At 35.1% G+C, this 22,930-nt stretch overlaps 1 protein-coding gene across 16 annotated transcripts; it reads right to left on the bottom strand.

Annotated features, from left to right (window-relative positions):
• Window positions 1–9,525: 9,525 nt before the first annotated feature.
• LOC117624122 lies at window positions 9,526–21,151 on the bottom strand. 16 transcript variants are annotated; one of them, XM_034355260.1, is made up of 7 exons: window positions 20,898–21,151; window positions 19,264–19,405; window positions 19,048–19,182; window positions 14,053–14,100; window positions 13,849–13,912; window positions 10,119–10,273; window positions 9,526–9,878 (listed from the first exon to the last, which is right to left on the bottom strand). In XM_034355260.1, exons 2-7 carry the CDS (start codon window positions 19,379–19,381, stop codon window positions 9,838–9,840), a joined length of 561 nt encoding a protein of 186 aa, XP_034211151.1. In that variant the 5' UTR covers window positions 19,382–19,405; window positions 20,898–21,151; the 3' UTR covers window positions 9,526–9,837. The 16 variants fall into 16 exon arrangements, 2 of the variants coding, with proteins under 2 accessions (XP_034211151.1, XP_034211152.1); XM_034355261.1 differs by lacking the exon at window positions 19,048–19,182; XR_004585292.1 differs by lacking the exons at window positions 9,526–9,878; window positions 10,119–10,273; window positions 13,849–13,912; window positions 14,053–14,100 and adding exons at window positions 15,090–18,546; window positions 18,617–18,716; window positions 18,802–18,896 and having other exon boundaries at window positions 19,048–19,160.
• Window positions 21,152–22,930: the final 1,779 nt, after the last annotated feature.

Raw genomic sequence — 22,930 nt, forward strand, 5'->3', positions numbered from 1 at the left:
GTTTGAGAAGGTTCAATTGTCCGAAATGAATTTCTAGATCCGCGGATTTATCAACATCAAGCTCTAAAAATAAACAAATTTTTGTTGGCAATTATGTTATGTAATTATGTATAATCAAAAAAATTTTGCTTGTTTATATTCTTTCTTCTACCGGATTTCGGGAATTACTTATACCGCATTACTGGTCATAGTATATTGTGAAGAAGACTATTTGATTTTACTTAACTCTTCTTTATTTATTTGTTTTTTCAATCCAAATTCAAACGGTATGATATAGAACGAATCCATAGTTTTATATTTGAATAGAATCAAAACAAAAGATAAATAAGCGGAGAATATAAACCAAAGTATAAATGAGAGGAACAAAGGATTTTAGGGGGGATTGTTCGTCTACTAGTCCTTGACACAAGAAACGGAATTTTCCACAACCCTTTCTTGTGTCGAATTAATAATAATTCTTGATCCCGTTCGTAAAAAATTTCTATTTTTAGTTTAAATTTTTTTATAGGTTTATCATAATCTTTTTTAGATTTATTACGTAAATAGTGGTAGTGGACAAACAAAAATAAATATAGGTAAGTTTATTGAGCAAATAGAACTTCTTCAATTTCAAAAAAAAAAAATTTTTAACTTTTATTAGATTAAATATTTGTTAGATTAAATAGAGTAAGGTTCTATGCTATTAGTATAGAAAGGGTTTGCATGATATCTGATCGATAGAAATATATAGTATATATAATTGTGAGTCATCCAAAAAGAGTAAATAGAGTGATTCCTTCTTCGTTTTAAGTATTGACAGATACTATTGAGTAACAGATGTTCTGAATCCCTTAACGAAGTTAATTTTTCAAAAACATTATCAGAAAAAGTGGAGGTTTTTGAAACATCTATAAAAAAATATTATGATTATTAAGAACTCAACGGGACCTACCCCCTCTTTCCTTGTCTGATTCGAGGGGGATCCCGTTGAGTTCTTATGCTTTCATGTCTACAACTCAGTTCATCCGATTATTACAGGGATGAACCTAATCCAGAATAGGAACCATAAAAGAAAATACCGATTAAACCGATCACAAGAATACCCGCTACAGTACCTATTATCCAAAGAGGAATCCTTCCAGTAGTATCGGCCATTTGTCCTACTTTCCTCCACATTTTATCAAGTGGTCATGCTCGAGACATAAACAGCCATAGATAATTATGAGATGATATCTTTCCGAATGGGATAAGAGAATTCTTATATTCTTTTTTTTAATTAAAGAAATAATTGGAAAATAAAACAGCAAGTACAAAAATGAGTAATAACCCCCAGTAGAGACTGGTACGATTCAATTCAACACTTTGTTCGTTCGGGTTTGATTGTGTCGTAGCTCTATGATTCGGATTAGGTTTATCGTTGGATGAACTGCATTGCTGATATTGACCCTAAAAAAGAAACGGTAGGTACAGCTAGTCCGTGAACAGCCAACCATCGCACTGTAAAAATTGGATAGGTTCTATCTATAGTCATTGGGGCCTCCTAAAAAGATCTACTAAATTCATCGAGTTGTTCCAAAGGATCAAAACGGCCAGTTATTAATGAAATTCCTTGTCGGCTTTCTGTAAAATCCTCGTTTGGACGAGGGCTTCCAAATACATCGTAAGCTAAACCCGTGCTGACGAATAACCAACCCGCAATAAATAAGGAAGGTATAGTAATGCTATGAATGACCCAGTATCGAATACTGGTAATAATATCAGCAAAAGAACGGTCTCCCGTGCTTCCAGACATGCTGAGCTCCGCATATTCTTGTACAGTCAGGGGGGGGGGGGGGCGATTCCGTAAAAGATGAAATCAGTAAATGGAAATTCACTGAAAAAAAATCTTTGTGAGATCGTCAATATTGTACCAAGGGAGTCTTTAGAGTATACCGAATCAGTATAGCTATCCTTCTTCTGACACAGCAATGCAATTTCACCATCAGTATCGAAATGAAGTGTTAGATCATTTGTTTCTTTTTTTCTTGTTGCTTGTCGATGTAGAATTTTGTACCATTTAATAGAAAATTCCTCAAATTCCTGTAGTATAAGGATTTTCTTCATTATTGACTTCGGACTAGAAACTGAAGATCAGGTAAAAAACAAAAATTGTAGAATTACTTCAAAAAGGGATAATTCATAAAAGCAAGTCACCTTGGTCCTGTCTAGCTTTTTATGTTCAGAAAAATGTTGAATTAGAAAGAGGGGCCCTAAGATTAGTCATTAATTATAAACCCCTTAATACGGTATTCGAATGGATTAGATATCCGATCCCCAATATGAGAGATTTAATCAATAGATTAGATAAAGCAGTCATTTTCTCTAAATTTGATATGAAGAGTGGATTTTGGCAACTCCAAATCCAAGAGTCAAATATAAAACTGCTTTTCTTACCCCATTTGGTCACTGTGAATGGAATGTCATGCCTTTTGGTCTAAACAACGCACCTAGTGAATTCCAGAATATAATGAATGAAATATTCAACACATTCAGTGATTTCTCCATAGTTTATATTGATGATGTCCTTATTTACTTCCAGTCAATAGAACAACATTGGAAACACCTGTATAAATTCCTTCACATAGTCAAGAAAAATAGTTTAGTTATCTCAGCCAAAAACATCAAGCTTTTCCAAACCAATATTAAATTTCTTGGATTTAATATATGTCAGTCACAAATCAGCCCAATGGATCAAGTCATTCAATTTGCCAATAAATTCCCGGATCAAATTCTTGATAAAAGTCAACTTCAAAGGTTTCTAGGATCTCTTAACTATCTCTCTGATTTTTATCAGAATCTGCAGAAGCAATGTAAACCCTTATTTGATAGACTCCAAAGTAACCATCCTCCATGGACCTCTACTCATACAGAAATTGTTAAACAAATCAAAATCCATGTCAAAACACTACCCTATCTTGGTTTTCCTTCAGCCAATTCCTTCAAAATAGTTGAAACTGACGGCTCAGAAAATGGTTATGGAGGTATCCTAAAACAGAAAGTCAATCCAAATTAAACAGAGCAAATCGTTCGATTCCATTCTGGAATTTGGACACAGTCACAACATAATTATATACTATTAAAAAAGAAATTTTATCTATAGTATTATACATTTCAAAATTCCAAGATGACCTACTAAATCAAAAAAATTTAGTCAGAGTTGACTGTAAAAGTGCAAAACATGTTTTAGAAAAGGATGTTCAAAATATTGCATCAAAACAGATTTTTGCACGTTGGCATGCTATTTTAAGCATTTTTTATTCTGATATTGAATATTTGAGAGGTAGTGAAAATTCTATCCCAGATTTCCTTACCAGAGAATTTCTTCAGGAAAAAAACAATGGTAGAAAAAGAATCAAAAAAGCAAGGCAAGCAATCAGCCAGACAACTCCCAGCTTCAATGATCCCAGTTAAAACAGAACAACCTTTCCAAGTCATCCCTCATCCAGGATATTCATTTATTCAATAGGTTTACTACTTTAGGATCTATAGTCAGTAACATTCGTCCCAATTATCAGTCAGCTCTTATTTCCAGTTATGATCCATTTCAAGTCTTGACCCCCTCACCATCCTGTTCCCCAAATAGTCAGAAAAATCCTCTCCTTATTTCCCAAAAAGTAGTCACACCCTTTTTCTCATTGAACCATGCTTTAATCACTTATCTAGCCCAGTCAAAATAGCCAAAACCTATTTTCCCCATAATTTCCATTACATACCCCCATACCCTTCTATGTCACTTAAATATTATTGAGATATTCTTCTCGAAACCCAAACCTTAGAAATTAGACCAATCAAAGATAGAAATGACTCGAATATCATTCTCTACCACTCCATGTATAATCAAAAATTCTTAGTGAAACTGAATTGGGTGAACACCCTTACTCTCTTAAGACACTTAACTCCAGTCTTCAATATAATTACTATGATTACATTGAAGCATGGCACATTATTCTCCTCCACCAAACTGAGGATTTTAGTCATTCATGGTTTATCAACTTTGATTTGCTAGTGGGAAAAGCATGGTCCAACCCTTGAAATTCTTCCCCCCAACCTTAAAGAGTCAGTCATGTACTTTTCCAATAAATACAAATTTAAAGAAGAAAAATCAGTTTTTCCCAGAACTTTTAATTTTCATAGCCAAATACAAAGTCTCATGGATTTTAAAATGGTCCTATCAAGTCAACTAGTAATCCCGTATCCTCTTTAGGCAGATCTCCATCAAATGGTGGGACAAGTTCAAGTCAGAAAGAATTGTTGATCAGGTCAATATTGAATTCCCTCCAGTCAAGATCCTCAGTCAAAGCCTTCTTGCTGCGGCACATCTCATTCTTCCCTCCAAATTGAAGGAAGATCCAAGTCAGAAATAAAAAAATTGGCCAGACAATTAATGATTCAAGCCTCCCACCCAGATGGATGATGATGAAGATGCTTCCCCAAGGTCTCAATCCACTCAAGCCTCCTCTTCCAGTTAGACGCAAAATCCATCAATCAATCAAAAAGATTCCACGCAAAAATTAAGATGGGCCGACTACACTGACAGTCAAGAACCCAGAGATTTGAATGAAGACTAAAATAAAGTAAATATAAAAGCTAGAATAATGTCCTCAAGCCTCATGCCTCTACAGTCAATATTCCCCGACAGTCAAGCCCTGTGGCCAAACAATTAAATATTCTAAACCCTAATATTCCATATTTTTTATCACGGGGCTTGACTGTCGAGGAATATTGACTGTAGAGGCACGGGGCTTGAGGACATTATTCTAGCTTTTATATTTACTTTATTTTCATCTTCATTCAAATCATAGGGGTCTTGACTGTCAGGGTAGTCGGCCCATCTTAATTTCTGCGTGGAATCTTTTTGACTAATTGATCGATTTTGTGTCTAACTGGAAGAGGAGGGTTGAGTGGATTGAGACCTTGGGGAAGCATCTTCATCATCATCCATCTGGGTGGGAGGCTTGAATCATTAATTGTCTGGCCAATTTTTTTATTTTTGACTTGGATCTTCCTTCAATTAGGAGGAAGAATGAGATGTGCCGGAGCAAGAAGGCTTTGACTGAGGGATCTTGACTGGAGGGAATTCAGTATTGACCTGGTCAACAATTCTTTCTGACTTGAACTTGTCCCACCATTTGATGGAGATCTGCCTACAGATGATACGGGATTCCCAATTGACTTCATAAGACCATTTTAAAATCCAAGGGACTTTGTATTTGGCTATGAAAATTAAAAGTTTTGGGAAAAACTGATTTTTCTTCTTTAAATTTGTATTTACTGGAAAAGTACATGACTGACTCTTTAAGGTTGGGGGGGGGAAGAATTTCAAGGGTTGGACCATGCTTTTCCCACCAGGAAATCAAAGTTGATAAACCATGAATGACTAAAATCCTCAGTTTGGTGGAGGAAAATAATGTGTCATGCTTCAATGTAATCGTAGTAATTATGTTGAAGCTAGAGTTAAGTGTCTTAAGAGAGTAAGGGTATTCACCTATTCAGTTTGACTGAGAATTTTTTGAATATACATGGAGTGATAGAGAATGATATTCGGGTCATTTCTATCTTTGATTGGTCTAATTTCTAAGGTATGGGTTTCGAGAAGAATATCTCAATAATATTTAAGTGACTTAGAAGGGTATGGGGGTATGTAATGGAAATTAGGGGGAAAATAGGCTTTGGCTATTTTGACTGCGCTAGACAAGTGATTAAAGCATGGTTCAATGAGAAAGAGGGTGTGACCGCTTTTTGGGAAATAAGGAGAGGATTTTTTATGACTAATTGGGGAACAGGATGGTGAGAGGGTCAAGACTTGAAATGGATCATAACTAGAAATAAGAGCTAACTGATAATTGGGACGAATGTTACTGACTGTAGATCCTAAAGTAGTAAACCTATTTGATATTTGAATAGATGAATATCCAGGATGAGGGATTACTTGGGAAGGTTGCTCTATTTTGACTGGGATCATTGAAGCTGTGAGTTGTCTGACTGATTGCTTGCGTTGCTTTTTTTAATTCTTTTTCTACCATTGTTTTTCCTGAAGAAATTCTCTAGTAAGGAAATCTGGGATAGAATTTTCACTACCTCTCAAATATTCAATATCAAAATAAAAAAATGCTTAAAATAGCTTGCCAAAGTACAAAAATCTGTTTTGATGTAATATTTTGAACATAATTTTCTAAAGAGTGCTGCTAAACGAACCCATTAAATTAATTAAGTACACCCTACTATAAAAGTATATATTAAATTACTGATTTACCCTAATATAAAATGACCAAAAAAGATATATGGAATTATGAAACAAATATAATTTTAATAAGTATACCATACTAACCATATTCAACCCTAATCAAGAGATTGCTTGTCCTATTATGTTTTTAACAAAAGAGGTGGTGATTGCAAGAACTTAGAATTGTAAAAAAAGTGTTAACAATTTTAGTAGAAGCATAAATTCATATGAAACGTCAAAGATTTATAAACACTATTAAAAAAATAAAGCTGAAATTCAACTATAAAATAATGCTACAAGTATTAGGGTGTATTATGGGTATTTTTGGTAGTTTTATAAGGTGTACTTAGTTAATTTTATATTTGAATTAAAATATTATGGTGTTCTTAAATCATTGGGTGTACTCAGTTAATTTTAGGGTTCATTTAGCAACACTCTTTTCTAAAACATGTTTTGCACATTTACAGTCAACTATGACTAAAAAATTTTGATTTATTAGGTCATCTTGGAATTTTGAAATGCAGAATACTACATATAAAATTTCTTTTCTCATAGTACTATAATTACTTTGTGACTGTGTCCAAATTCCATAATGGAATCGAAGATTTGCTCTGTTTGATTTGGATTGACTTTCTATTTTAGGATACCTCTATATCCATTTTCTGGGGTCTCAGTTTCAACTATTTTGAAGGAATTGGCTAAAGGAATGCCAAGACAGGGTAGTGTTTTGACATGGATTTTGATTTGTTTAACAATTTCTGTATGAGTAGAGGTCCATGGAGGAGGATTACTTTGGAGTCTATCAAATAAGGGTATACATTGCTTTCGCAGATTCTGATAAAAATCAGAGACATAGTTAAGAGATCCTAGGAACCTTTGAAATTGACTTTTATCAAGAATTTGATCCGGGAATTTATCGGCAAACTGAATGACTCGATCAATTGGGCTGATTTGTGACTGACATATATTAAATCCAAGAAATCTAATATTGGTTTGGAATAGCTTGATTTTTTTGGCTGAAATAACTAAACCATTTTTCTTGACTATTTGAAGGAATTTATACAGGTGTTTCCAATATTGTTCTATTGACTGGAAGAAAATAAGGACATCATCAATATAAACTATGGAGAAATCATTGAATTGGTTGAATATTTCATTCATTATATTCCGGAATTCGCTAGGCGCATTGTTTAGACCAAAATGCATGACATTCCATTCATAGTCAACAAATGGGGTAACAAAAGTAATTTTATATTTGTCTGACTCTTGGATTTGAATTTTCCAAAATCCACTCTTCATATCAAATTTAGAGAAAATGACTGCTTTATCTAATCTATTGATTAAATCTCCCTTACTGGGGATCGAATATCTAATCCATTCTAATACCGTATTAAGGAGTTTATAATTAATGACTAATCTTGGGGCTTCTCCTTCTAATTCAGCATTTTTCTAAAAATAAAAAGCTAGACAGGACCAAGGTGACTTGCTTTTACAGATTATCCCATTTTGAAGTAATTATACAATTTCTTTTTTACAAAATTCCATAATTTCCTGACTCATTTGAATTGGCCTGGCCTTAGTAGGAATAATTTTTTCATAAAAGGCTTTTACATAGGGGAGACTGACTACGTGTTGTTTCCTGTGCCAAAAGGCATTGAGAAGATCATAACAAACTTCTTGTTTTAACTTTTCTTCAAATCTCTGAATCTGTGACTGTAAAGACAGATTATTAAGTTGTTCAATTCTTTTGAATTTGGCTTCTTCTTTAAGAAAATCTGGTTGTTTATTTTTATTCTGGATTATCTTCAATGTTTTCGAAATTGCATTTTTCTGCAGATCTTTTAAATTATGCAACTCAAGTTTAGTTAAAAATTCAAACTTGACTTCCTCTCCCATATGAGTGGATGTGACACTATCGTAATCTACTCGAAAGGGGTACAGGAGAGCTATGAAGGGTAGACCGAGGATGACTTTATCTGTAATATTTTTAATTAATACGAAAGAAGTTTTAAAATAGATCTTATTTTGACAAACATGGGCTTTTGAAATTTCGTAGTCTAAATGAAGTGGTTTCCCAGAGGCCGTGCCTAACGTTTCTTTTGACTTTTTGTAATATTTGGTGGGGATTAAACCTTCTTGTATACACTTGAGGGTTCATCATCTGAATTTGCTTGACTTTTAGATTGACTCCTAGAATTGGAATTTCTTCTTTCCATTAAATTAATTAAATCCTGTTTAATTTCAAAATTTTCATTTCGTAATTTATGACTTATTTGTCATAATTCTATTATCTCCTTTTTGACTGTTTTTACTTCCAATTGTAAATCTTGTAAAGTAACTTCTCTCTTTCTATTAAATCTTTATGAAGTTGTGTTTACGCTTATTTTGGGAAATTACTTTGATTTGCGTCTTCTTCTCCTATAACTTTTCACAATTTTCTTAGATATTCATATTTCAATTCTGGATTGTCAACCTTACTAATTAGATCTATTAATAACTCGTCTTGTTCTTCATGTTTCTTGAGCACACTTATTGACTTGGTTAAGGTATTACAACATTTATCATTACACCTAAACTGAATTTTTGGAGAGCTTGACTGAGAGTTTGAGGATCTATAGTCTTCTGTAATTTCACTAGACTCAGAACTTTTTAATTCTAAAACTTTGATCAACTGGGCTTTGTCTTCTTCTGAAATCTTTAACTGCTTTATTGTGTCTTTTACTTTGCATTCATTAGCATAGTGACCAAATTTCTAACATTTCTAGCACTCAACTTTTCTTTTGTCTGTATTTTTCTTAAAGTTACTTTTCTTGTCTTTTTTGGGTGTTTTTGACCAAAATTTTCGAGGGTTAAATTTCTCTTACCATAAAATTCATCATTATGTCTAAAGGATTGTTTCCTACATGAATAATGCCTATTTTTACTAGTTTGTCGGTCATTATTCCCAGTCTTGACCTTTCTAGAGGGAGGAATAGATACAAAACCGTATTGTTCACAAAAATCTCCTATTTCATATTTGGCTGACTTTCTATGTGACTGTATTTGTCTTCCTCTTTTTAAATCAATGCACATTTCCATGCCTGCTTGGTTAATCGTACTAATTATATTACCATAAGTTAGATTATCGAAATTTATATGGCCTTGGTCGTTGCTTAAAACTGTTCGAATCTTATAAGCAAACAAATTGGGAAGACCATTAATGAATTTTTCTTTCCATAATGGTTGATTACTATCATTTCTTAACATAACTCTAGAAATAAAAGACATCTTTATACCATCTAAAATCACTTAATTTGGGGCATCTGAGATTACTGAGCTGGTCATGGATTGGAACTCTCAGATATTGGTGGGATAAACATCTTACCCCTGAGTCTAAAAATCGATTCACATATGCTGTAAAACTTAATGAAGACGGTCTCCCTATATTTGACGAACAAATAGGTCAAGGTATAGAAGACGGTGTCAACACTCTGTTTTACACTATAATTGAACATTTCATTGGAACTCCTAGTAATACCACTGCTAGGATACATGATTAGTTGAGTAATCTTAGATGTCCGAAGTTGTCTGATTTCAGATGGTACAAAGATGTCTTTTTATCCAGAGTCATGCTTAGAGACGATAGTAACCAACCCTTCTGGAAAGAAAAGTTCATTAATGGTTTGCCAAATTTGTTTGCTCACAAAATACACACAACTCTGAGTAATGAACAAGGTCAAATAGATTGGAATAATTTGACGTATGGAAATATTATAAGCACGATTAATCAAGCCGGTATGAAAATGTGTATAGACTTTAAAATCAATAGACAAATCCAGTCTGATAGGAAGTCTGCCAAATACGAATTAGGAAATTTCTGTGAACAATATATTCTTACCAGTGTCCCTCCTTCCAGGAAAAATAAGCCTAGTCATCTTAGAAAAGGTCATTATCTGAAGAAACAATTTTTTCGAAAAAATGAATTTTATAAGAAAAGAAAGTTCTCCCCCAAAAAGAATTGGTCGAAACACCCAAATCGCCAGAAGAGTCGCCCTAAGAAAGATAAAAGCAAAGTCAAATGTTTTAAATGTCAAAAGTTCGGTCATTATGCTTCTGAATGCAAAGTAAAAGATGTTATTAGACAATTACAGATCACAGAAGAAGATAAAGAAAAGTTGATACAGGTTTTAGAGTTGCGAGACTCTGAAACAAGCTCTATTGAAACAATAGTACCCAGTTCAGAATCTGAGTCTATCCAGTCTTCAGATTCACAACCCAGTTCTCCTGAAGTCCAATACGGTTGTACTGACAAATGTTAAAGGTCCTTATGAGTCTATCCTTCAGTAGTCGCCCTTATGAGTTAAAGGTCCTTCAGTCAAAAATGCAGTATAATTATTCTGATTATATTGATGCTTGGTATACTATTTTTCTTCACCAATCTGAAGATTTTAGTCATTCCTGGTTTATCAATTTTGACAATAAGTTCATATGCTCTTTCCCATATTGGTTCCTCCACTGGTGGGAAAAACATGGCCAAGTTGACGAAATCCTGCCCATTTCAGTCCATGAGTTAATCCGCCATTACACCAAAATCGCCAAGTTCTCCAAAGTTAATTTATTTTTCCCAAAACAGTTGCTTTTTATTGCTAGATATAAGGTTTCATGGATCCTCAAATGGTCCTACAGAATCACTAAGGATGCCAGAATCTTTGCCCGCCAATTTTCAGTCAAATGGTGGGACAAATTTGAAGTTCAACGAATTGCCAAATATGTCTACAATGATCTCCCTGCTGAGCCCCAGGCAACTTCTCCCACTAGTTCTGTCCGATCTTCCCTCTCAGTCGAAGGAAAGTCCAAATCAGAACTCCAAGAAATTGCCCGCCAGTTGATCATTCAAGCCTCCCAGATGGATGATGATGATGAGGACAATGACTCTCCTGCATCGTCCAGCTGCCAGCCCATGCAAAATCCTGTCAAGCCCAAATCATGGTATGAAGATAGTCAAGACCCCTATGATGCCTACGATTTGCACTCTGACTAGGTCCTGCAGACAAAAGTCAAAAGTTGCTATAATTTCCGCTGATCATTGCATATGCCCTTTGCTTTTCGCCGAAAGTTGCCATCAGTTCAACCTACCTGAATGAAGACAAAATTGAAAGTTTAATCAATCCCCAAATTGCTTCAGCCGCCAACATCATTATTGCTTCAGAGCATCTGCTTTTTACTTTCCGCCGAAAGTTGAAAGTTGAATCAGGTTGCATGTGACTTCACTGCAGCAACCAACCACACCAGGAAAAGGGGAAATGAAACCTTCTACTCAGATGCTTAAACCAGCCACTTGGGCGGGGATGAGTAGCAGACTTAGACAAAGACCGTAACACTTACGGCTCTGATACCAGGAAAAGGGGAAACAACAGAGAAGAAGTGAAGAACTGGCTGAATATAAACAGAGAAGAACAAATAGTATTCAGATTGAATGCAACCTAAACAACTTTCAGACTAATGCAACAAAATAATGATAATGCATCAAAATAATGCTTTTCAGAAAATAGATAATTTGAAAATAACAACTTTTATTTATACTCACAAAGATTGCTACTGCAACTTCAAACACAACTGCACGCTATTTACAAGGATGATTTCTCCGAAGGATGTATCAGAGAGAATCTTTAAAACTGAAGAAAAGGAAAATTACATTCTGATTACAACTGAGGCCGAAGCCTGCTTATAAAGAGAAAATTAACTAAGGTTCATTCAACTATGGTAAACTAACTGTGGTTGGTTGCTGCAGTGAAGTCACATGCAACCTGATTCAACTTTCAACTTTCAACTTTCGGCGGAAAGTAAAAATCAGATGCTCTGAAGCAATTATGATGTTGGCGGCTGAAGCAATTTGGCAATTGATTAAACTTTCAATTTTGTCTTCATTCAGGTAGGTTGAAATGATGGCAACTTTCGGCGAAAAGCAAAGGTCAGATGCAATGATCAGCGGAAATTATAGCAACTTTTAACTTTTGTCTGCAGGACCTAGTCAGAGTGCAAATCGTAGGCATCATAGGGGTCTTGACTATCTTCATACCATGATTTGGGCTTGACAAGATTCTGCATGGGCGCTGCTGGATGATGCAGGAGAGTCATTGTCCTCATCATCATCATCCATCTGGGAGGCTTGAATGATCAACTGGAGGGCAATTTCTTAGAGTTTTGATTTGGACTTTCCTTCGACTGAGAGGGAAGATCGGACAGAACCAGTGGGAGAAGTTGCCTGGGGCTCAGCAGGGAGATCATTGTAGACATATTTGGCAATTCGTTGAACTTTAAATTTGTCCCACCATTTGACTGAAAATTGGCGGGCAAAGATTCTGGCATCCTTAGTGATTCTGTAGGACCATTTGAGGATCCATGGAACCTTATATCTAGCAATAAAAAGCAACTGTTTTGGAAAAAATAAATTAACTTTGGAGAACTTGGCGATTTTGGTGTAATGGCGGATTAACTCATGGACTGAAATGGGCAGGATTTCGTCAACTGGGCCATGTTTTTCCCACCAGTGGAGGAACCAATATGGGAAAGAGCATCTGAACTTATTGTCAAAATTGATAAACCAGGAATGACTAAAATCTTCAGATTGGAGAAGAAAAATAGTATACCAAGCATCAATATAATCAGAATAATTATATTGCAATTTTGACTGAAGGACCTTTAAATCATCATCCATCTGGGAGGCTTGAATGATCAACTGGCGGGCAATTTCTTAGAGTTCTGATTTGGACTTTCCTTCGACTGAGAGGGAAGATCGGACAGAACCAGCGAGAGAAGTTGCCTGGGGCTCAGCAGGGAGATCATTGTAGACATATTTGGCAATTCGTTGAACTTCAAATTTGTCCCACCATTTGACTGAAAATTGGCGGGCAAAGATTCTGGCATCCTTAGTGATTCTGTAGGACCATTTGAGGATCCATGGAACCTTATATCTAGCAATAAAAAGCAACTATTTTGGGAAAAATAAATTAACTTTGGAGAACTTGGCGATTTTGGTGTAATGGCGGATTAACTCATGGACTGAAATGGGCAAGATTTCGTCAACTGGGCCATGTTTTTCCCACCAGTGGAGGAACCAATATGGGAAAGAGCATATGAACTTATTGTCAAAATTGATAAACCAGGAATGACTAAAATCTTCAGATTGGTGAAGAAAAATAGTATACCAAGCATCAATATAATCAGAATAATTATATTGCAATTTTGACTGAAGGACCTTTAACTCATAAGGGCGACTACTGAAGGATTCTCGGCTTATGATTTGATGAATATACAAGGAATGATAAAGACTGATCTCAGGATGATCACGATCCTTTATCAGCTTAATTTCAACTGACTTGGTTTCAAGTAATATATATATATATATATTAATATACATATATATATCACATGCACAAATGAATACTTCAATTCCTTCTTACTCCCATACAGTGCCAAAAAAACCCTTATAATTCCCGCATGCAAACATGCATAAATTTCCAACATTTCCCATATCCAAGTAAAAACAAATATAAGTTTAAAAATACTTTTTTATGCATGAAATTTAAACTTTAAAACAATTCTTATTTAAAACAAAGCCCACTCACAGAAAGTCCAGGCTGGTACTGCCAGATGGGGGTCTCGCCTGCTCGCTAGCCAGAGCCTGAGCACCTATTGAAGAAATATCGAGATATGTTAAAAATTGTATTTCGAACACGAACTTTAAGTTAGAAACAAAACCCTAATTCCCGGGATTTAATGCGTAATTCCTGTTGGAAAGAATATGAAAAATAGGAGTGAGAGATGGATACCTGGAGAAGATTGATGAGAATAACCTATTGAGAAGATAGCAGAGAACCCTAGGGAGAAGAATGAAAAGAGCGTTTAATTTTTCATGGTAGAACGCGTGTTATTTTCCGTAGTCTTATAACTAAGCGTGTATTATCTAAACTGGAGTGTGTGAGTTGAATTAATTAGTTAGATAAGGAGAGTATTAAAAATCCAACCCGATTAAAATAGTCAGGTAATTAAATAATATAAGTTGACACCAACATAACATGGACTATTTACTCCTATCCAGAGTCTAATACGGTGTATCAAATGGGCCCTTGGTACTCTCCTCACCTGACTAACTAATACAATCCACATACTCCGGTTTAAATAATACATACTTAATTATAAGATTAGGGAAAGAAAGAACACACACACACACACTCTCTCTCTCTCTCAAGTTGATTAGCAACTGATGACTATTCTGACTAGCCTATAAACCCAACAGGTTGACTCTTCCTCCAGCCCCTAATGATCGAAATAATTTGTTGTGCCATAGACAACTCAATCAAATCCCTTCATCTCCAACCACAAATTCTCACAATTTTGGTTCCCTTTCAATTTTGATTGCTACCCATCTTAGTTTCAAGTATGTGTTGTTCAATATCTTCAATTGTGTGAGAAATTATTTGCTACACAGATTGACAGATTTGGTGGACTCTGGGTGTGGGCGTGGGGGTAGGGTTTAGGGCTGCTCATGGTCCAGATTTAGGGTTGGGTGTGTTGAGAAGATTTGGGGATGGACTATGATTGAAAGAAATCGAAAGGTGCTCCTACACCCAAAAACCTAGTAGAATTTGGTGAATCTGATAATAGAGGTTCAAAAATTAGATTTCTATTATTGGGTTGAGTTATTGATAACAGAGAAACATCAATTTCTATGGTTCTTGGTTGTAGGTGGTTCAACGCTCCCAATCAACAAGATAACCTTCCTTAGCGATGATCCAATTGATGAAGGCACCATAGTTTTCTTCTTAAAAATTCAACAATTTATGGAAAAAGAAAAAAAAGTGGATAATTGTGGAGGTCATAATGGTGTCAAAAGCAAATGGAGCCCAATCAACAGTATCCAACTGAGCACCAAACATAATATAACTTGTATTTATCCATAACAGAACAAAACGCCTAATAATATTATAGATAAATTGTTAGTACTCTCCAAAACAGTTTTAGTTTGTATTTGGTTTTGTTACAGCTAATGTTCTCTCGCTGATGGATAAGTTGGGCTCTACTTCAAAAGCAAACACCATGAACGACCTCAGAACCCTCGTGGCTGCACAATTGAGGATGGTATGCTTAATGATTTGCTTGCAAGCATTTTTGGTTTTATCTTTCTTTGTGTAAGTTGAAGTTGAGAATTCTTTTTCCGTTGTAGAATTATGTTGGATAGCAGCAGCATCAACAAGGGAGAATCGATGATGCTGTGATGCTAATCCCTCGACTTGATACTCGGATTGATGTCAATTTAAACTAAGGTGGTTGTTTTTGTTTATTTTAAGTTTGAACTAAAAATTTATTATTTTGATTTTCAATTGTAACATACAGAATAGCTGCGGGATACACGAATTTGACATTTTCGAGGAGCATGAAATTTTCAAGCCCTTAAGGATTCCATATTCCATGCTTAGAAAGTTCCACCTCCCAATGTTTGCACATTTATTTCTCTTATCTCACATAGCATCAATAAAGTAGAATTCTAGCGTTTTTGAGCGAGCTTATGTTTGACCTCTCATAACACATGTATTGATTAAATGATGACATAATCAATGTACTTTAATCATAACTAGGGTGGTCATACAAATGGGTCAAATTCAGGCATCTCTAAAACTGAAAAGGGAAAAAAAGGGGAATGCCAAGAACTTGAGGTCTTACAGAAGGCTGCACAAGTGTCTTTGGCAGAAAGCACTCTCGATTCTCTAGAAGAAAGTTAGTACTAATACCAGATGAGAGTGGGATTTTGTTTGTAGATCCTTTATAAACTTGTTATGTCTGCTACATTTAGTAAATGTTTGAAAGTATTTTGACATACAAATGTTTGAAAGTATTTTGACATACAAATGTTTCTCTAATTTCCAAAAGTAATTAGAGAAAATGATTGAGAAGAAATATACCACTACAAAGTTCACCCAGCATGGATATGTTGAACTGCTAGAGACCCTTTCTAAAGAGGAGCATGGATTGTGTGTTTTCTATTGGAATGTGTGCGTTAACACTACGTTTAAGATCAATCAATAATGAGTGAAAAAACTAATATAAAAACACAAAACTTTCATATTTATTCTTTTCTTTATGTAGAAGTATTATTATTTTAATATCAAAAATTCTAGGCAACACTTGCATATCTCATTTAATATGTTCCATTTGCAAAAGAATGACGAGCTCTATGTTTTGGCTACAAATGAGAAGCCTCTCTTATGGTAAAAAAGCTAGATGAGGTACAACTTTACTTTATGCAATAATACTTAAACACTTTGTCAATTAATACATTAACACTTGGTCACTTTTTTGTGATTTTTCTGTGCAATAATATTTAAACACTTTGTCACTTAAACTATTTCATTACATTTTGTAACTTTCTCTATTTAGAGAAAGTTGTTCTTAAAGTCTGAGTATTGGGCAACCTGAGATCTCAGTAGCAGTTGTTTCTTTAGACTAGTTAGATTTGACATATTTTAAGGATGCCATGCTTTGTGGCAAATTGAAGGATGTAACTCACCCAAGTAAAATGAAAATGGAGATAATGGATAAAGAAAGTCTGGAAGCTGTAATTGACTCGCTCGGGCAGGAGTTTCATTCTGATCTTATTGTTATGAATTATAGCTTCGTGAAAGAAGAAAAGGCTAGAGACAAGGTAAGAAACAACATTTTGATTTTATGATTGTTTTAGTTATTACTATTTCACTATGCGGACTCTAATGTTCTCTAACTACTATTATGATATATGGCAAACATGGATGAAAAGCTTGAAGAAAGAAGGATTCATTCTTTCTTCAAGCTTCAAGTGAAGAAAGAAGGATTCATTCTAACAAGTTTATAAAGGATCTACAAACAAAATCCCAATGAATCCTTCTTTCTTCAAGCTTTTCATCCATGTTTGTCATATATCATAATAGCAGTTAGAGAACATTAGAGTCCGCTAGTGAAATAATAATAACTAAAACAATCATAAAATCAAAATGTTGTTTCTTACCTTGTCTCTAGCCTTTTCTTCTTTCACGAAGCTATAATTCATAACAATAAGATCAGAATGAAACTCCTGCCCGAGCGAATCAATTACAGCTTCCAGACTTTCTTTATCTATTATCTCCATTTTCATTTTACTTGGGTGGGTTACATCCTTCAATTTGCCACAAAGCATGGCATCCTTAAAATATGTCAAATCTAACTGATCTAAAGAAACAACTGCTACTGAGATCTCAGGTTGCCCAATACTCAAACTTTAAGAACAACTTTCTCTAAATAGAGAAAGTTACAAAATGTAATGAAATAGTTTAAGTGACAAAGTGTTTAAGTATTATTGCACAGAAAAATCACAAAAAAGTGACCAAGTGTTAATGAAATAGTTTAAGTGACAAAGTGTTTAAGTATTATTGCATAAAGTAAAGTTGTACCTCATCTAGCTTTTTTACCATAAGAGAGGCTTCTCATTTGTAGCCAAAACATAGAGCTCGTCATTCTTTTGCAAATGGAACATATTAAATGAGATATGCAAGTGTTGCCTAGAATTTTTGATATTAAAATAATAATACTTCTACATAAAGAAAAGAATAAATATGAAAGTTTTGTGTTTTTATATTAGCTTTTTCACTCATTATTGATTGACCTTCAACGTAGTGTTAACGCACACATTCCAATAGAAAACACACAATCCATGCTCCTCTTTAGAAAGGGTCTCTAGCAGTTCAACATATCCATGCTAGGTGAACTTTGTAGTGGTATATTTCTTCTCAATCATTTTCTCTAATTACTTTTGGAAATTAGAGAAACATTTGTATGTCAAAATACTTTCAAACATTTACTAAATGCAGCAGACATAACAAGTTTATAAAGGATCTACAAACAAAATCCCACTCTCATATGGTATTAATACTCACTTTCTTCTAGAGAATCGAGAGTGCTTTCTGCCAAAGACACTTGTGCAGCCTTCTGTAAGACCTCAAGTTCTTGGCATTCCCCTTTTTTTCCCTTTCCAGTTTCAGAGATGCCTGAATTTGACCCATTTGTATGACCACCCTAGTTATGATTAAAGTACATTGATTATATCATCATTTAATCAATACATGTGTTATGAGAGGTCAAACATAAGCTCGCTCAAAAACTCTAGAATTCTACTTCATTGATGCTATGTGAGATAAGAGAAATAAATGTGCAAACCTTGGGAGGAGGAACTTTCTAAGCATGGAATATGGAATCCTTAAGAGCTTGAAAATTTCATGCTCCTCGAAAATGTCAAATTCGCGTATCCCGCAGCTATTCTGTATGTTACAATTGAAAATCAAAATAATAAATTTTTAGTTCAAAGTTAAAATAAACAAAAACAACCACCTTAGTTTAAATTGACATCAATCCGAGTATCAAGTCGAGGGATTAGCATCACAGCATCATCGATTCTCCCTTGTTGATGCTGCTGCTATCCAACATAATTCTACAACGGAAAAAGAATTCTCAACTTCAACTTACACAAAGAAAGATAAAACCAAAAATGCTTGCAAGCAAATCATTAAGCATACCATCCTCAATTGTGCAGCCACTAGGGTTCTGAGGTCGTTCATGGTTTTTGCTTATGAAGTAGAGCCCAACTTGTCCATCAGCAAGAGAACATTAGCTGTAACAAAACCAAATACAAACTGATAAAAGTTAGCATTGAGTCAGTATATTTTTGGTCGAGAATGAGAATTTTATTAGAAGATTACGAGGGAAACAAACACTAGCAAACAGCCCAAACAAAGAAACAAAAAAAAAGGCCAGGATCATACCAATAACACAAACTAAAACTAGGACTAAAACAAGACAAGGATGGATCCAAATCCAGCTGTGTCTGATGTTTCTTCCCCCAATAAAGAAAAAACGATATGCAGCATCAGCAGCACTACAAATAGAAAAGTCAACTACTAAACTCCAAAGACAAGAAGAAATTAATTAGCACAGGAGCACTTGATATTGAGAGAGAGAGAGAGAGAGAGAGAAAATACCAATGGCAACAAGAGCACAGGCATTGCCCTCAATCTTCTTCTGGTAATAAATTAGACTGTAGCGTCCCACAAATTCAAGTTCTTCGCTGTATATTCTCTTTTCCCAGGACGATGCCATTGTATATTATTGTTTGTAAAATAACTATAATCCCAAAAAAAAAAAAAAAAAAAACCAATAATTAATCTTCATTGATCACATAAACCAACTACAAAATGATGTACATGCATTATCATTAAAATATCAATATTAAGTGTCAAATCATGAGCTGATGGTATGCATTTATATGGTAAACGACACAACAAACAACAAAATGATGTTCGTACACTTTCATTAAAATATCAAAATTAAGTGTCAAATCATAAGATGATAGTATACATTTATATGGTAAATAATACAGCTACAAGATCACAAATATTCGAAGAAAAGCACATAATTCAATTTATTGAGCCAGTCTTGAACTTAATGCACCTTCTAAACAATTATGTAAGAATCCGTTACAAATGAAAATTCTAACGCCCCAAAAATATATAACATATCTGTTGCTAGAAATAGAAAAACTGGTTTTTAGCTTCCATTTTTTGTACTTCATAATGAAGTAGACTAATAGGCAACATAGGAAAACAGATGCACAGAAAGTGAGTAAATGTGTGTGTGTGTGTGTGTGTGTGAGTGAGAGAGAGAGAGAGAGAGAGAGAGTGAGAGAGAGAGTTCATTTAAACATGGAAGTCACAATTTTCCAAATACACTTGAAATCCTTTCCATTGACCAAAATGCAGGAATCAACATAAACTGCCAGACTAATTGTACAAAACCAAAAATAATACATTTGATCAGTTTCTTTTCCACTTCACACATCAAGATTCCATAACAATGTCAAGATATGCACGAAACATATTCCCAGAAATAAAAATGTTTACTTGTACAACTCCTCAGAGCTAATTACCAACTTGAAATCACAAAACCCATTAACAAAAGATAGAATGAGTTAAAGAACACCCATCATTCATTCTCCAACATGAAATTTTTCTACTTTGATGCCATATACAAGGCAACATGCATGACAAACAGCCAAGTAATTTTCCTCAAAAACTGTTGGACGATCATACAAATTCCACATTTTGTTTTCCAGTTACAGATTTTCTTCCTTTGACATAGAATCTTAACCGACAATCTTTTCATACACTCTTTAACTAGGCACCCTCTTTTCTTCAGAAATATTTGCCACCAAAATACCTCCTCAACCAAATATCAGGAAAAACACAGATCCACTTTATTTTTCTTTACCTTATTTTCTTAGAAACAAAACAGAGTGCAAAAAGAAGGTTGTTAGGAAAACATAAAAAAGTCCTAAAATTTTCACGAAGTTTTCATGCACAGAAATGTGACGGATCTAAAATTCTAGACAGAGAAGGTTCAAAAAGGGTTTTAGAGAGAGAGAGAGAGAGAGAGAGAGAGTGAAATTAAAAGCACAAGACGCACTGAAACAGATTTTTGTGAACATTATACTCCGATCTACATTGCTACAGCAAAAAAATATATTATTTAAACACAAAATCTCAAAATTACACAGATACTTAAACAAAGCTCGCAAGTACATATCTATTCAGAGAAGTGAAGCTTGAAGAGAGATTACCTGAGGGACAGAGCCGATCGTTGTCGGAAAATGCCGGAAACGGCGGGGTTCGCCGCAATGGATGGCTCAGGCGACTGAGAATCACGCGCTCGCCAACAGACAGAGAGAGAGAGAGAGAGAGAGAGAGAGAGAGAGTGAGATTGAGAGTGAGAACGAGAAGAAATCGCGTCGGACACATGTCTTCAGAAAGACCCCTTTTATTCCGAGTCAAGCCTGCACACTTCTCTTGGGTCCGGAATCCAAATTATTATGAACTCTCGTTAATTGAGGACGTACGTCGAGTTGTTTTTATTCCGATATTTTTATTTTTATTTTTGAGACTGTCCTTGTTTTCTTTTTCAAAAGTTGGGACGATCTTTTTGATAGTTTATTTTGTTTTATTGTTTTATTTTTCGAAAAAATTAGCAGATATGACACTATTAGTGAGTGTAACCCAACGAATTTTTCATAAACATGTCCATCATCACTTGCTTGCTACAACTTGACAACCACTTACCTAAACCCTATAAATCCTTTTGACATTAAAAAAAAACATATAAAAAAACATATAAATACTTAAATGGCCACGCTGCAAGAGTTTCTGCAGCTCATGCTAATCAAATCTTTTTATGATGATTGTGGTGCACTTGGGGGCTGAGGAAGAAATTCGTTCCAATCACCACCACCATCAATTCCAAAACCCCAATAACCAAGATTCAAGCCAAGCAAAACATGGAAGATAATGATGCGCTATACGAGATGCTCCTAAAAAATAACACAAGCTCTATATTCATGCTGTCAGAAGAGTGAACCCTCATGCCAGATCAAGCAATATCTTGATTCAACTCAACCATTAGATTATCCAAATCCAAACTAATCATGCCAAGCCAAATCACTTTTTTCCAGCACCTATTCCATGCCAAACAAAACATCCTTCCAGACATGCCATGTTTCAAATATCCTTCCAGCACATGCCCTATTTCAAACATTCTTCCAACACATGCCCTATTTCAAACATCATTCCAGCACATGCCCTGTTTCAAATATCCTTTGAGCACATGCCCTGCCCTTCCAGCACATGCCCTATTTCAAGCATTCTTCCAATATCTAGCTATCATGTCGCACGCTATCACCTTCGCTGAGGTTTTGTCTACCAAATTCAAGTGTTCTGGAGCTGGTGCTGTAAACTCAATACAAGACAAAGCCAAGCAATACGAAGAATACATGCCAATGCCATGCATCCAAGCATACATGCCAATGCCAAGCATCCAAGCATACAAGCCAATGCCAAGCAATACAAAGCATACAAGCCAAAGCCAAGCATACATGCCAATGCCAAGCATCCAAGCATACAAGCCAAAATCAAGCATACATGTCAATGCCAAGCATCAAGCCAAATACCAAGAATACATGCCAACATCAAGCATGCAAATCAATGCAACTCTTGCAAATCACAACAATGCAAAATCAAGCCTCTCTAGTCACTCAAGCAAATAAATCATGCAAGTTAAGTTATTTTGAGCTAATCCACCAAGCATCTTCTTCTTTGTCATGCCACAAAATAGGCCAACTCTTGGTAACTCTGGTAAGTGACCTCCAAAATTACAGTGTCTATGAAAATTCTTCAGGGCAACACCCTTGGTGTTTAAGAATGATTGGGTTTTAAGTGGGACTATTGCGACCCCTCCAACCTTCCCAGAAAAAACCTAGCTATAATTTCATAGACACTTAACTAGTCGTCCTTGAGTTGTTCCTAAACTCATGCCACTGCCATTTATTTTGGGCTGGAAATTGATTATTTGGGCCATTTCAATACACATTCATAGCCCTAGTAATCAAGGGGGATAATGTTGAGACCCAAAAAATCCAAGACTATGCCCAAATATATTCCTGATCCAATGCGATACCTTACCGAAAAGAAACCCAATTTGGGCACGTGAAAGTTCGTCATATACGCTTGCACACATGCCACGCCAAGCAAATAAGCAACACGCCATGCTACAAGCTTAAGTGGGCCTAAGCCACCCGAATGCCTGGGGTTTGTTGAGCGGTTT

The sequence above is a fragment of the Prunus dulcis genome, chromosome 4 (genome assembly GCF_902201215.1).
Source record: "Prunus dulcis chromosome 4, ALMONDv2, whole genome shotgun sequence".
Taxonomy (NCBI): domain Eukaryota; kingdom Viridiplantae; phylum Streptophyta; class Magnoliopsida; order Rosales; family Rosaceae; genus Prunus; species Prunus dulcis.